Source organism: Neovison vison, chromosome 11 (genome assembly GCF_020171115.1).
Source record: "Neovison vison isolate M4711 chromosome 11, ASM_NN_V1, whole genome shotgun sequence".
NCBI classification, from domain to species: Eukaryota; Metazoa; Chordata; class Mammalia; order Carnivora; family Mustelidae; genus Neogale; species Neogale vison.
Genome location: NC_058101.1, coordinates 151,948,409 through 151,964,339, shown reverse-complemented (window position 1 = coordinate 151,964,339; position 15,931 = coordinate 151,948,409). Strand labels below are relative to the sequence as shown.

The 15,931-nt window shown below is 40.0% G+C and overlaps 1 protein-coding gene across 2 annotated transcripts in view; it reads left to right on the top strand.

The window, feature by feature from the left end:
* INTS9 (integrator complex subunit 9) overlaps positions 1-15,931 on the top strand; it is a 105,269-nt gene that overhangs the window by 74,026 nt on the left and 15,312 nt on the right. For both annotated transcript variants that reach the window (XM_044225026.1, XM_044225027.1), the window contains 2 exons: positions 9,668-9,779; positions 12,194-12,374. In XM_044225026.1, coding sequence (XP_044080961.1) covers positions 9,668-9,779; positions 12,194-12,374 — 293 coding nt within the window. The remainder of the gene's footprint in view (positions 1-9,667; positions 9,780-12,193; positions 12,375-15,931) is intronic.

The window sequence follows — 15,931 nt, the reverse complement described above, 5'->3', positions numbered from 1 at the left end:
GTCTGAGGATTCTCTCTCTCCCTCTGCCCCTCCCCCTGCTTGCTTCCTCTCTCTCAAAAAATTATGTAAATCTTTCAAAAAAAAAAACTGCAAAGACCTTTAGATTTGTGTTCCTTTATGCGATCTGCTTTTAGAATTTTCACTTTGTCTTCAGTATTCTTAATTTTTGCTATGATGGATCTTTTTTTTTTTTTAAGATTTTATTTATTTATTTGACAGAGAGAGATAACAGTAGGCAGAGAGGCAGGCAGAGAGAGGGGAAGGGAAGCAGGCCCCCCTGCTGAGCAGAGAGCCCGATGCAGGACTCGATCCCAGGACCCTGAGATCATGACCTGAGCCGACGGCAGCGGCTTAACCCACTGAGCCACCCAGGCGCCCCACTATGATGTATCTTAAATGTGTATTTTTTTTCTATCAGTATAATACTTTGAGAAATCTTGCAGTTTCCTTTAACACAGAAAGAATCTTAATCATTGTTAAAATTATTTATTTCTTTTTTTTTCAAGATTTTATGTATTTATTTAATATATAGAGAGAGATCACAAGTAGGCAGAGAGGCAGGCAGAGAGAGAGAGGAGGAAGCAGGCTCCCTGCTCAGTGGGGCTCGATCCCAGGACCTGAGATCATGACCTGAGCCGAAAGCAGAGGCTTAACCCACTGAGCCACCCAGGTGCCCCTATTTATTCCTTCTGGTTAATTTTTTTTTCCCTCCTTATGAAACTTCTAGGTATTGACACTGTGTTTTCTACCTTGCCGGCCGCCCCCGCCATCTCCTTCTTAAAGCCTCCTGAAAGGACTCCTCAACTTGATCTTCCAGCTCATGGATTCATTCTTTGGCTCTATACATACTGCTCTATAACCTATGTGTTGAGTTCTTTGTGTCAATGATTATACTTTTAGACATAGTATTTTCAAATATTTTTCTTTATACTTAATCATTTTTATTTTACTAATTTTTATTTGTGTGTGGACTTTTTTAATGCATATTCTACTGTCCCATCTGGTTTATTAATTCTCCACGTGGGGTCAGTTTTTAGCTTAATTGTATTTAGTAGGTGTTGCTTTCCTGAGTGGTCTTGTTTTATTTCCCTGTCAGCTCTTACTACCTGGACTTCAGGGAAATCTTTTGTACCTCTGCTATAGGCACTGCTTTTTTCCCCCAGAATTTGCCTTCCTTACTTGTTACCACTAGGCCTTGTTATCACTTAGCCTCATAGTATGAGGGAGCAAGGAAGGGCTGGTAGGGCTGCCTATCCCTTTTTTAAACACTTACCCCACTGTTCTGGTATTTTCTGCCTCATAGTGTGTTGGAACCTGCCACAGTCTGCCAGTGTTAGTATGGAGGAGAGAGAAAAGGACAAAGAGTTCCTTGCCAGCCTGTATTTTTCCTGCAGTGCCCAGCCCTGTTTGGCTCTTGCTTGCCATTTTGTCCCCATTCCAGCACCCATGGTTTCCCCAGGAATTCATGATGGTGGTTTAGTTTCTCAAAATTGTCAGATGCCCTTATTTCTTTGCTTTCTCTCAACTTAGATTCTACAAGAGAGCCAGCAGCTTGTGTTGACTCTGTCTTGTTGGGAACTCTAGTGGAATTTTTGTTTTGTTTTAAAATATTATTCCTTATATTTCTGATTAGAAGATTAATTTGTATTTATTGTAGTAGTTATGGAAAGTACAAAAATCTGAGAGAAAGCAATAAAAATTGTGATAATCCTACCATCAAGAGAGAACTCTTTGCAGCCTGGTTTTCTGCTTTTTTCCATTAACTATATAATGAGCACTCCTCAGTTCATTAGTATTCCATACATGTTTGATATTTGCCTAGTATTCCATCATACGGATATGCAAGAAGGTATCTGTTTTCTCACAGTTAGACATTTAAGTTATTTTAAGTTCAAAAAAAATTTTTTCCTGAAAAATACCTACTCCAAATAGATGTGCATTCTGCCCAAAAAGAAGGCATAAGACACAGTTTAAAGACGGTAACTAATAGAACAAAACAGATGGTGGCTGTGGGTAGATCCCATAAATGTGTTAGCAGTAACTAGTGCACACTTTTGGTTAATATTAGAGCCCAGTCCTTCCTGGCCTTAGGAGTCAAATTAATGGATTTGCTTGTGGGTTGTGAACTTATATTTGCACACCAACTTTTCCATTATGATGGTTTGAAAAAGCAATGTGGTACACATTATTTCAATAGCTTCCTATCTATGCTGCCTCACTTCAGGAGTAGGACTTGAGCTTAGATGTGAAAATAATAGAATAATAGCATAATAAAACAAAACTACATATACCTGAACATGGGGAGCTACAGGATTTGGGGTTAGTTTTAGAAACTAATTTAGAACAGGACTTGGATTTCCATTTAAGGCTGAGATTTGAAATACTAGAAATTGTATTGTGTGGTAGACATTTTGTTGTTGTTGTTACTATTGATAATAGGTTTGAGTTTGGTTTTTTTATTGTTTTTCTTTTTTTCCCATCCTTCTGACTGTTAAAAGAGACCCAGAAAGTTTTCTGTCCCACTGCTTCAGCCCTCCTGGCCTTGAGGACTCCCCCACACTCTTGGGACTGGCAACAAACTTAGGAGACCAAGCTCTTCCAGTCACCACACTGTTTCCTTCCCATTTGACTTTTGGCCTTGAAGCCAAGACAAGTAGTTCTCTCCTTTGCAAGGTGGGTGGTAGCTGTGAGGGACTATGAGAAGAGAGATGGCTTGAAAGCAAGGGCTGTGGATGGGAACTTATGCCTTAGGGCAGTGGTTCTTAACATTTTGTGGGTCAGGGACCCAAAAGCCTGGTGGTCAAAATCTGGCAAAAATGATTAAAATAGGGTCACCTGGGGTGGCTGTTAGTTAAGCCTCTGACCCTTGGTTTCAGCTTAGGTCATGATCCTCAGGGTCATGGAATTGGTCCTACTTCAGGTTCCACACTCAGTGCTGAGTCTGCTTAAGTTTCATTCTCCCTTTGCTTCTCCCCCTGCTCACATGCTTTCTCTCTAAACTAAATAAAATTTTAAAAAAAAGAAAAAAGAATGACTATAATGACTTATAATGATTATGACTTATAATGATTATAATGGCGATAATATACCATATATATATATGCACACCTACACAATGTTTTGCATTTATTTGGCATCTGTACATTTATAGAGCCCTCAGAAGCCCATTGTTTTGTATCAGGTTGTTATGTATCAGACTGAGAATCTCTTTTACGTTAGAACTTGGAAGTAATTTTTTTAAGAAACAAAATTAATTTAAAAAATTAATTGGTGGGGGTGAAAAAATAATGAATACTGTTTTTCTGAAAATAAATAAATTGGAAAAAAAAATCCTTTAAAACTGAAAAAAAAAAAAATTAATTGGTGGGGTTGGGGTATGGGTGGCTCAGTGGGTTAAGTGTCTGCCTTCAACTCAGATCATGACCTCTCGGTCCTGGAATTAAGCCCCACATCAGGCTCCCTGCTCTCAGCGGGAAGCCTGCTTTTCCCTGTCCCGCTGCTTATGTTCCCTCTCTCGCTTGCTCTCTGTCAAATAAATAAATAAAATCCTCTTTAAAAATTAATTAATTAACTAACTGGTGGGGCGGCTGGGTGACTCAGTCAGTTAAGCATCTGCCTTCAGCTCAGGTCATGGCATTGAGCCCCACGTTGGGCTCCCTGCTCAGAGGGGAGTCTGTTTCTCCCTCACCTTCTGCCTCCCCACCTTGTGCTCTCTCTCAAATAAAGAAATAAAATCTTTTAAAAAATTAATTGGTAATTTCTACTCAGTCAATTCCCTTAAGCCTGTGGTGTTCACAATGGGAATTCCTTCTTGTTGTCAGCGCTGGAAAAGGTTGGTAGCTGGCCTATGAAAGTCTCCTTTGAGGCCCCCACTTCCAGCATTCACTCTGCCTCTCCTTCCTCATCCTTCTCCCTTGGGAGTTCAGGATGAACTGTTGATTTGTTTTTCTGAGGTCTTAAAGACTTTGGCAGTAATAAATGTATATTCTTCTCTTAATCTAACGAAATTACCTTAAATTTGGACTCCTTGAATCAGGTTTCTAGAGCTAAGGCAGTTTCTTGGGTAGGCTTTTGTTTGTTTTGCTCTGTTTTGTTTTTTATGTTCTCTCTCTTCTCTCTGAATTCCCTAAGTGTTTTGTTGTTATTTATGCAGAGCTTTGATCTGGATGCTCTACGGTTTGGTTTTAGGTTTTTTAATGTATTTTGTTTTGTTGTAATAAATATGTGACTTGTTCCAATCTTCATGTGGATGTATATGTTCAGCATTTTCAGCCATTCCTTAGTCTTCTGATCTAAAATTAATTTCCTTCTAGATATCCCTGGGAGATATCTGTAGGCCGCTGCTTCTCCCTCCAGGCCTGGCCTTACAGGGCTCTCACAATCAGGTTTAGTCCTTGCAAAGTTTCTGGGAGTGTTTGTCTTTCTCCAGTATGGAACTGTGGAATTAAAGCCACATGGTCAGCCTTAAGCACAAGGCAGAGCTGGGGATGTAGTGTCAAAACAAAGATATTTTCCTGCTTCCACAGAACCCTGACTTTAACACAGCTGGTTGAAGCTTCCTTTGCACCGCTGGTCAGAAGTTACAGGCGGGTTTCCCCACCCCATGTTGTTCAACGGCCAACTCTATTTCCTTCTCTCAGAAATAATGTATGCTACTGACTTATTTGTTCAATCACTCCTTCCATCACTTAGTCCATGGCATCTCTTAAAACGCTACTTTGGTCAGTGGAATATGCGAGGCTGGAAGGGGAACAAAGATGCGTAGGATTTACATTTATAGATGTTACACTAGGGGAATATGATGGGGACCTGCAAGACTTTTTTTCTTCAGGGTGCAGGTGCTTAATCCTGTCAGATTAGGAATCCACTGGGAAGAGCCATGGGATTCTCCCCCTTCCTAGGGGGATTAGTGAGACGTCATAGGAGAGCGGGCTTTGATTTGGTCTAAGAAAGCTGGAGATGATGTCCTTCATGATCTCAAGTTTATGTCTTCCTTTCTGTCATCAAAGAAGTGTAGGTCATTGGGTCATTCACTCATTCCTCCTTTTCTGCCTTTAAGTAAACTTGAAGAGTTTTAATATGGAAAAAGGCTTTCAGTGGACTGTCTCCTTGCTTCACCACTGGATTCTTTCTTACCCATGATGAGATTTCTCCTGTCGTCTTGCTCAGCTCAGTCTTGTGCACCTGGCTTTCTCCCTCTTTTACCTCCTAGATCTGTTTCACTTCTGTAGCCCAGCAGCAATCAGCCTCCAGCCAAATTTACTCTTTTCCATTTTCCCCAGCATCTTACAGCTGCATTTGACACTGTTCATCATTCACTTGCTAAAATTCTTTTTCATCTAGGCTTTTGAGGCAGTCTTGCTGTTTTCTTACTCTGCTTGATCTTTTGTCATATTATAGGGTATAAGCACCAAAAAGCTGTCTTTCCCGAACCGCCAATTTTTACAGGCAGGGAAGCTCTGCACTGCATTGTGTGCTTGTTATTTACTTGCTTCTATCCCCATTTACCTTAAGGGGTCCCACAGCCATGGTCCCAGACACACACTACTTTCCTCCCTCCAACAAACTGGCATTTTTGTTAAATACTTTGATAAAGGTACCTAGCAAATCTCCATATCTGTCATGTACCTTTGTTTTATCTTTTATTCTCACAATCCATTTTGTTATCCCCCAAATATTTGCAACAGTCCGACACTGGACTTATTATTGCCTCCTTATTCTTTTAAATCGTTGTGTCCAGATTTCCCTTTGTCTGCATTTCTGACAAGGTCTCACTTTGTCCATTGTCCAGTATATCTGGTCCATTCCCACCTGTCTATTAACAGTTTTCTGTGATGTTGCTGGATCTGCCCCTTCTGTCTCCTCAAGTTCTATAAAATTATAGTTTTTTTTTCCCCCTTTATGTCCAGGCTGCTATAGAGGACTTCTGAGTATTGTCCTTCTTTTTGGTCTTACCCCCTCCTCAGCTGTCACCTATAATTATTGTTGCCAAAATGTCACTTTCCTGCTTCAGACTGTTGATTTCTTCCTACCCACTCTGTCAGTTTTCATGATTCTGACCTTTTTGGTTCTTTACTAGTTACACTTTCCCTCATTTTTACTAATCTCTTTCCAGCCCCAAAGTAAACTTTCTATCCCAGCCAAATAAATTCATTTGACACCTACAGGTTATCTTTCTCTGCCTTCTGCCCAGCCAGTCTCCAGCCCTTCTGCCCAAGTCGACTTGCTGATTCTCACCTTGCTGACTTCTAGTGAACTATTTCACATTATAGAATGCTCTCACATTTCTTACCAGACCGTGTTTTTTGTGCATTCATTTATTCAGCAAATATTTGTTTACTATTTTTTTGTGTGCCAAGCATTTTGCTAGGAATTAGGGATGCCAAATCCTTGCCCTCAGAGAGCTCCATAGGCCCGTTGGGGACACAGACAAGTAAATAGGCAGTTATGATGCAGTTTGATTAGTGCTGGTAGAGAAAGTCTTAGAGGCCACAGGGGCATATGTAGAAGGGACATCTTGCTGTGGGAAAGAAGGGGTGTCATGCAGGCATTCCAAAGGCTGTCTTAAATTGAGACTTAAGTTCCTTAGCCAAAGAAAGAAAGAAAACCGAAAGCAAAACTTTATGTGCCGGAAAACCTTGTATAAGCGGTCCCACCTGGCCTGGTGGGGCCCTCTACTATGCATTCCTCTTGGCCTTTATGGACCCAGTGTAAATTCTTGAAATTCGCATTAGGTTTTCTATGGCTTTTTGAATAATCCTCTTTAAAAAAAAAAAAAAGATTTATTCATTTGAGAGAGAGAAGAACTGGCAAGGGGGTTCAGAGGGAAGAGAGAGAACCAAGCAGACGCCATGCTGAGGGTGGAACTTGACATAGGGTTCAGTCACAGGACCCTGAGGTTGGACCTGAGCCAAAGCCGAGAGTCAGACGCTCAACCAACTGCTCTACCTAGGCGCCCCCCAAATCCTCTTTTTTGACGATACATTTTTTTTTCCTTCAACTGGATTATAAACTTCTTTCAAGGACCTAGAGCCTGAGTCTCCTTTTTCTCATACTCTGCAAAGTGTACAATGTAAATTCACCAGCAGAGAACACAGTGACCACAGCCTTCTTGGGCCTAGGGTTTTTCAAAATTTTATTCTGCAAGCTTGATTGTGACTATCAATTTTGTAAGGGAATTTTATTTGAATCTTGGACACAGTGGAATTTTCTGTTGTGTGTGTTAGAACAAAATGTTCCCACTTGAAGCACTCAGTGAGTTGCCATTGACACCAATAATATGTACATTTGCCCTTTGGTAGTGAAATGGAGATGTTGGTGGTGTTAGCTTGGTTTTGAGAGTGTCACTAAAAAGCTTTTAAAGCTGATTCTTTACAGTAGCCTTGGGAATCAACAACAAGGGTCTCCCAAGTATAGGGCTAAAATAACAAACACGTAGTCTGACCTGATCATGAACTAGTTCTCGTAATTTCCAACTCCATAGTATTCATATTGTAGTACTGCTTTTGGCTTTTTCTATGGGCATTTAATTTTCAAAGGAAGGCAGCATTGATGGCTGAGGTTCAGAGGTAATGATTTCAGGGGCGCATTTGTTCTCCATTATGTTTTCATTTCAGCCCCATATGACAACCCAATCAAATGTGTGAGAAAGTGTTCATAGGCACACAAAGATTGTATATGCTATTTAGGGGGTTCCTAGACCCTCTGAATTCACCATCAGCCCTGTGGATCATTGTTGGCTTGTTCTAATAAGGTTCTTACAAAATTATTGTCTTTTCTAAATAGGCCGTCTAACAAAGTTTGATCCCTTTTGTCACTATCCCGGTTCCTTCTCTTTGACATATGCACAATTCTCCAGGCTCACTGCACATCTACCATAAACCATCATCCTGTACTTCTTCCTTCTCTGGAAACAGTGAATGTATATGTGTTTTTTAGAGAACTGCAGATAGATCAGTTCTACCCAAGCAGAGGAAAAGCTCTTGTATGCATTAGTGTAGTACATCCATGCAAGTAGGAATTAGAATCTATTCCGTATAGCTGTCACAACCATACTTTTCAGCCTTCGTGTTTAAGAAATGTTTCTCAGGTTATAAAGCAGCTTATATAACTATAATACTATTATTTAAAAATAATGAGCCCTTATATCCGTGTTTATATAAAGTGCTAAAAGAGTGTACATCAAAAGGCACATATGTTCAGGTAACATTGCAGGTGATGGGTCTTTGCTGTGCTACCGTTTGGAGTTTTCTTTATTTGAAAATCTGGGTGGAACAGAGAAAGGAGGTATGAGGCTTCTTACTAAACTGGGTTTCTGGCTTTTTTCTTCTTACATTCCAGTGAGTATGTGAAATGACAATGAGGAGAAGATGGGTTACAAAATAACTCCAGCATCTCAATCCGTGGGTCTGCATTTTTGTTTCAGTTTGAATCCTGATTTCCTTGGAAAAGATAGTTTTGTTTTTTTTTTTAAAGTGCTCTGGAGACAATCAAAATTAAATTCAAATTGTGCCAAGTAAAAATAAAAATATGACATCCTAAGTATCCCATAATAGTGCCCCGTGGGACTTCACAGTTTACAAGAAGACTGTGTGTATTAGTCCTTGAGACTCTCAGAAATCAGGGAAGGAGGATGGGTCAACAAATATGCCCATGTGTGATCTCTATGCCTAGCTCAGAGCCATAGCTGAGGTCCCATGGCTTTACTAGGGAATGGGAGTGAGCCTTTATATTTCTGGTTCCTAATTCAGCATTCTTCCTGGCCCCTCTGCCATGGAGACTTGGGAAAATCGCCTTGGCTCTCTGAGTCCCAGCTTACGTTGTCATAATGTAAACTCATTTTGTGTGTTTATTTCAAGTTTTTACACGTGTTTTCATTTTGCAGAGTTGTGTTGAGAATCAGATTATACGGTGCAGTGGTTCTCAAAGCACAATCCCTAGACTAGCACCAGGAGCATCTCTTGGGAGCTCATTCGAAATGCAAATTTGTAGGCCCACCTCAGAAACTGTGGGTTTGGCACCCAGCAATCCCTGTTTCGGGAGACCGTCCAGGTGATTCTAATACACAGTCAAGTTGGAGACCCACCACTGACAATGTGTGAGATAGCATTTTGAAAAGAACAAAGCATTCTAGAAATTTGAAATGGGAAGCTCTTTTTTTTTCCTTTTTTAAGATTTAATTTATTGAAGAGAGAGTGAGAGAGAGCATGAGAGCAGGGTGAGGGGCAGATGGAGAAGCAGACTTCCCGCTGAGGAGGGCTCTATCGTGGGACTCTGGAATCATGACCAAGCCGAAGGCAGACGTTTAACTGACTGAGCCACCCAGGTGCCCTGCTCTTTTTTTTTTTAGTTAGTTGAGGTAAAATTTATATGTGGTGAAACCCAAAGATCTTAAACATACAGTTCTGTGAATTTTCACATTATGTGATTATCACACCAGTCGAGACATGAGCTCTTTTGTCCTTCTATAAAGTTCCCTTGTCCCTCCGTGGTCTGTCCTCATCCCCACTGGGCAACTGCTGTTCACTGAACAGACTTCATCAGAGGAAGTGAGAGGACATGACGATGATTTGATCACAGAGCAATGACTATATTCTCTTTTCCCTTTACTACTTATACTTGCCATTTCTTTTTGAATTACTAAGCAGAGTTCTCTCTGGTGTTTCAGCCCATGGACCAAGCTTCTCTCAAAAACAGCGACGTTCTCATTCTGACAGGCCTGACCCAGATCCCCACTGCGAACCCGGATGGCATGGTGGGAGAGTTCTGCAGCAATCTGGGTACGTGGCTGGCTCGCACTGTGAATGGGATGAAGTGTTCTAGGTTTACTTTTTTGATATCTTGCTTCGGTAGTATGTGGTCCTTCCCTTCACAGTCACACCCACCGATGCCCCTCCAACCCCATTCAAAGCTTTTCTCCCCATCTGCTTCACCCGTCTTGCCTATCCTTCAAAGCTTGCTATTGTCAGCAGAAGCAATTCTTAAGCAACATAAATCTGAAGAATGTCAGAATGACTGTCCTAAGAGTCAGTTCAAGTGCTTTATGCAACAAATACTCAACGTTCTCCCACTTGACTTACGTTGGAAAATTCTTATTTATTCTTCTTGCTTTGTGGTGGGATTTGGGGGCAGGACTGGCATTCATACAAGGTAGCAGCTATCAAAAAAGGGAAGAATTGCATCTTTGCTTTGCAAATAATAGCACGGAAAAGACTGTAAATACTTTGCATTCATAACAGCGAGACACTGAACAGATCATTTTTTTCCACCAATATTTGATTGGTGTTATTTTTTTCTTTGAGAGAAGACTGAATTTGGGGGAGAGACCTGGGGGGTATTTGCTACCTAGAAGAAATATTTGTTTCTTTGGATATAATTGTTAGTAAAATCTAAAAATCCTGCCTTTCTTTATAGAAAAGTATGGGTTGCTTACTGTCTTCGCTCGGGCTGCTGTAACAAAACACCATAGACTGGGTGCCTTGAACAATATTTATTTCTCATAGTTCTGGAGGCTGGAAGTCTGAGATCAGGTTGCCAGCATGTTCAGGCTCTGGTGAGGGCTGTCCTCCTGGCTTGTAGATGCCTACAAGAACTAAGTTGGCAGAGGGAAGCAACTCTCGTGTCGCTTCCTGTTCTTGTAAGGGAACCAGTCCCATCTTTAGAAGCTGTCCCCTCATGGCCTCATCTAAACCCAGTTACCTCCCAAAGCACCCACCCCCCAGTACCATCACATTGGGAGTTACAGCTTCACTATATGAATTTTAGGGGGACACAGACCTTCAGTCCATGACAGTTACCAAAGAGGGGTTACTGAGCTCAGACCAACCACCCCTAGCAACTGTAAGTGCTGTCACCTCTGCTCTGGGGAAAAGAAATGGTAATCATCTTACATTTGCGTGAAAGGCAGTATTCTTTGACATTTCACTTGCCCATACCCATCATCATAGTTTGTTGTTTGCTGATAGTAAACCAGACATAGTTTATTCTTCCTTGAAAAAATTATTGGACTTGTCTCAAATAGCATCTTTGATCTGTATGTTTGTTTATAATCTGGAATCATAGACTCAAAGAACTTTAGATCTGAAAGGAACCTTAAGCTAATCTACTGTTTTTCAAAGCCCACACTAACTACTTGCCTCAAGATCAGTGAGGCCACTTATTAAAGATGCAATTTGGAGGCCCTGCCACAGATCTAGTAATTCTAGATTCTAGATCAGATTCTCTTGGGAGAGGAAAGACCCAGAAGAAAAGCTGCATTTTCAACATGTTCCCCGGCAATATTCATGTACACTGAAGCTTAAAGACCCCCGATCTAGTTCAGTCCTCTCATGACCAATCAGGAAACGGGCCCAACCAGGTATCTGTGGCTTACGTGAGATCCTATAGCTTATGACAAAGGTGGGAGTAGAGCCAGGCCTCTGGAGCCCTGACCGCTTTCTCTCTCCACGCTACCATACTGTCATAATGGCAAGTCAACCAGTGCTCCGGGTACAGTGTTTGGGAGAGTGTGTGTGTCAAACCTGGGAACGGAGGAGGATCCAATATACCAGAGGCTTCAGTATCTGTACCCAAAAGTTATGTGTTTCAGTTTGTTTTGGAAACCAAACAAAAAACAAACTTAGGAGAACTTTGATTTTTTTTCTTTTTTAGCCAGGTATAACTTCTAATATGATTATTCCCATAAGTTGCAATTCCCCTATTGGATAACTTCTTTTAAGTATTTAAAGTACGAAGGATTTTCTTACAGATAACACATTAATGAAAGAAAATGCCACTAAAATGAGTCAAACAGAAAAACTTGGCCTATTTCCTTATAGGTCATTCAGCAGTGGTCAGACTGAACAGAGACAAATCCAGCCAAGTTTTGAGCAGGACCTAAAAAGAGAAGGAGCTTGGAGGGTCTCTCCTGAAGCTTGGCTGCCATTGGTAACCTTTAAAACCCAAACCCTTCACTGCACACCCTGTTTCCAGGGACTGAGATATCCAGTAAAAACCCAGCTGATGGTTAGCCTCTGTATTCTCCCACCCCTTGCTGTTTCTCAAAAGAAGCAGATTATTATCCACGGGAAATGAATTATATGAACAGAAGTAGGAAAATGAAAGAAATCTAAATATCATTTTTAAAGTTTCCTTCTACCTTTATAAAACTATTCTTCTAATGCCTCTGTTTTCTCTCCGGCTTCAACTTTTCTAGCACTGACAGTCCGGAATGGAGGAAACGTGCTGGTGCCCTGCTACCCTTCTGGCGTGATCTATGACCTCCTGGAATGTCTGTATCAGTACATTGACTCAGCCGGCCTCTCCAATATCCCTTTCTACTTCATCTCCCCTGTGGCCAACAGTTCACTTGAGTTTTCTCAGATTTTTGCTGAATGGTATGTCTGTGTTCTCCATGACTCAGTACAAGAATAATAAGAATGAAAATGTAAAAAGTGTTTTTAATTAGAAAAAGAATAGAAATAGGTTTTTTTCCTCGCATTATTATGAGACTTTCGTTTTGTTATCTTTCTATATCTGAGATGTGAAAATTGTATTAATGAAAGCCAAGTCTGTTATATTGCTAGGATGTAGAAGAATAGTTATCAAGGAGAGAAGGATGAAAGACAAAGATTAAACTCAGCCAACTCTTTCAAAATCAGTGACAAAAATATTACGTATTTATCTTCTCACACGCTACCCTCTGCCTGTTACAAAGTGAAGTGACACATTCTAGAAGCTCAAAAAAAGCCCAAGCTTATGTTGTCTGGAATTTACAACACCAGATCTTACAAGAAAGGCTGGATTTTTTTTCATTTCAGTAGCTTGATATTTGACAAAATTAAGTTTTACTACAGTAGGAAATTATTTGATTTAGTCCTAAGGTGGGTAAATGATTGTACAGGATGAAATTAGTGAACCCTACCTGAATTATTTAGATGCACGTCTGAATCTAACTCACCTGGCCAAAAAAAGGAGGGATGGGGAAAATACATTAACTTTCACAGTCAACCGAACAGTACCTTAGAGTGGAGTTTCTAGATGGGGTATGACACATACTCCGGTGTATTTAATCCAATGTTCTGTGGGAGCCTAGTAGACACAGTATTCTACTGAGTTCCTCATGAAAAAGGAATTTGTATGTCATTCTGTCATAACTTGTTCCATGTACTGCCTCCCCCCCTCCACCTTTTAAAAAGGCATTTTTTTCCCCTCCCCTTTTAGTTGTAGTTAGGGTCCTTTTTTCTTTCACTCTATTCAGACAAGCTTCTCTATTCCCTGTGTGTGTTATTCATGTTTGTCCTTAGGACTGTCGTTTTTATTGGTACCTATGGAATTTTATCCTTTTCTCCCCCAACATAGGAAGTTAATCTTGAATAATTAGCAGTCCACCCTAAGTATCACTTGTTCAGTTAGTCAGCATATACTAATTTCCTCATCCAGATCTTTAATTAAAAACTCCAGGGCCAGCCCTGCGAGGCCCAGGGGCTGGTGTGCTTCCCCAGGCTTCCCCTCCCCCACTGTGTGCTGTTCTTGTCAAAATATCTAATGGGAGAGAAGGCAGGACCATGAGAATTAATGTAGGTGGTTTTAGTGTTTCTAGGTCTTTTTATTTGTTCGTTTCTAATACATGTGTAAATACATTTACTATAGAAAACAATATGGGTTACAGAGGAAAAAAACTGAACCCATAAGCCCACTCCAGAAGTAATATTACTGTTGGCAGTTTGATGGATATTTTTTTTCTTTCTATACGGGGGCCATGCTGATTATTTAATTTTGGATCCTGCTTTTAAAAATTCCAATATGATATTTGAGCATTATAAAATGTTCGAGGGGCACCTGGGTGGCCCAGTGGGTTAAGCCTCTGCCTTCAGCTCAGGTCATGCTCCCGGGGTCCTGGGATCAAACCCCACATAGGGCTCTCTGCTCAGTGGGGAGCCTGCTTCCTCCTCTCTCTCTCTCTCTGCCTGCCTCTCCACCTCCTTGTGATCTCTGTCAAATAAAATATTAAAATCTAAAAAAAAAATAAAATAAAAAATAAAATGTTCAAGAACATAGTTTTTACATGACTGCATTATTATATCATTTGTACCTTATTTGTATATTGTATGATTTTCTTTTTTTTTTTAAGATTTTATTTATTTATTTGACAGAGAGAGATCACAAGTAGGCAGAGAGGCAGGCAGAGAGAGAGAGAGAGGAGGAAGCAGGCTCCCTGCTGAGCGGAGAGCCCGATGCGGGATTCGATCCCAGGACGCGAGATCATGACCTGAGCCGAAGGCAGCGGCTTAACCCACTGAACCACCCAGGTGCCCCTATTGTATGATTTTCTTAACTGTTGTCTTACTATTGGACAGACAGGCTTTGCCCAGTTTTTTCCTTTTAGTAATAAATCTTCAGTTAATATCATTTTTATGTATAAATGACTGCATCTTCTGCTTAAGTCAGTTACTAAATGTGAAATTACTGGAACAAAGATTATAAATGTGTTTTAATGTTCGTTATACAGATCTAAATGGCTTTCCAGAAGGGTTTTTGGCTTCTGTAAATTGTCCCTTTTTTTACATATTTAGAGGTGTTATACTTCTCTTACCAGTTTATCTAAACTCTGCTCTTTTGTTATATTTCTGCAGACATTTTTTTTCCCATCTTGGCACTTTGGATTTTAAGGTCTTTGTTTTTTAAATAATAAAGTTGTGACTTTGGAATATTTTGAGGTTACAGAAAAGTTGCAGAGAGAGTGCAGAGAACTCCTGTATACCTTCTACTTAGCTTCTGCTAATATTAACATCTTATGCAGCCATTTACACATGCCAAAACTAAGAAGTGGACATTAGCATATTATTATTAGGTGAACTCCAGTCTTTATTCACATTGTACCAGTTTTTCCACTAATGTCTGTTTTCTGTCCCAGGATCTAGTCCAGGATACCACAGGCATTTAGGTTTCTGTTTTTGATTCATTTCTTTTTTGTTTTTGACAGAAATACTTTGGTTTTCTATATTGATGCTAACTAATGCAGCATAATATCCATTGCAACAATCTAGGAAATCTTAATTAAAGATCTTATATTTGTCTCTCTTCCTGAGTTTAAGAGCTTTATCTTCCTGCTTAGAACTATATAATATAAAGTAACCCTCCACAAGTATCTTCCTCCAAAAAAGATATAAAGTGATTTTTTTAATCAAAATTAAAGAAAGGGAAGTGTAAGAAAAATTAAATAATAAATTGTATTAATGAAGTCAGTATAAAACCCAAACCTTGAAGTCCTAAACTACCCCCTAAAAGTCATATCCGTTAGAACTGTTGAAATACTTTAATACTACTGTTTTAGTAGAATTCTGACAAATGGGCACTAACAAACATACATCACTACATATATTTTTTTGTAACATTTAAAAATGCCAAACCTATAGAACACCCATGGCTCTTAAGTTATCAGTTGCTAATTTTTGCTACAGTTGCTTTTTTCAGACATTTCCATATTTTAAATGTCAGATCTGGCCAAGAAAGAGCATAGTACCTAAAACATTCACAGTGTCTTCAGAGCTGAGATACTGCATTGCTCTCCAGTTTGAGTTACCAGTGCTGCTTAGTGGGTGTGCAAAACGACAAGTTGTATGTCTGAATAAAAGTCTGTCACTTTGTCCTCAAAAGCGATCACAAGTGCAATAGCAGTCTTTGAATTGGATCCTGGAACGGGAAAAGGACATTAGTGGAAAAACTGGTAAAATCCAGACAAAATTGGAATGTAGTTGGTTGTAATGCACTAATATTAATTTTTTCATTCCCCAATTGGATCGTGGTTATGTAAGATGTTAACATGAAGGGGACACTGGGTACAGGGCACAAGGGAAGTCTGGACTGTCTTTGCAACTTTTCTGTGTAAATCTAAAACTATTGCAAAATGACAAGCTTACTTTTTAAGGCAAAAATGTATTGAGGAATTTTA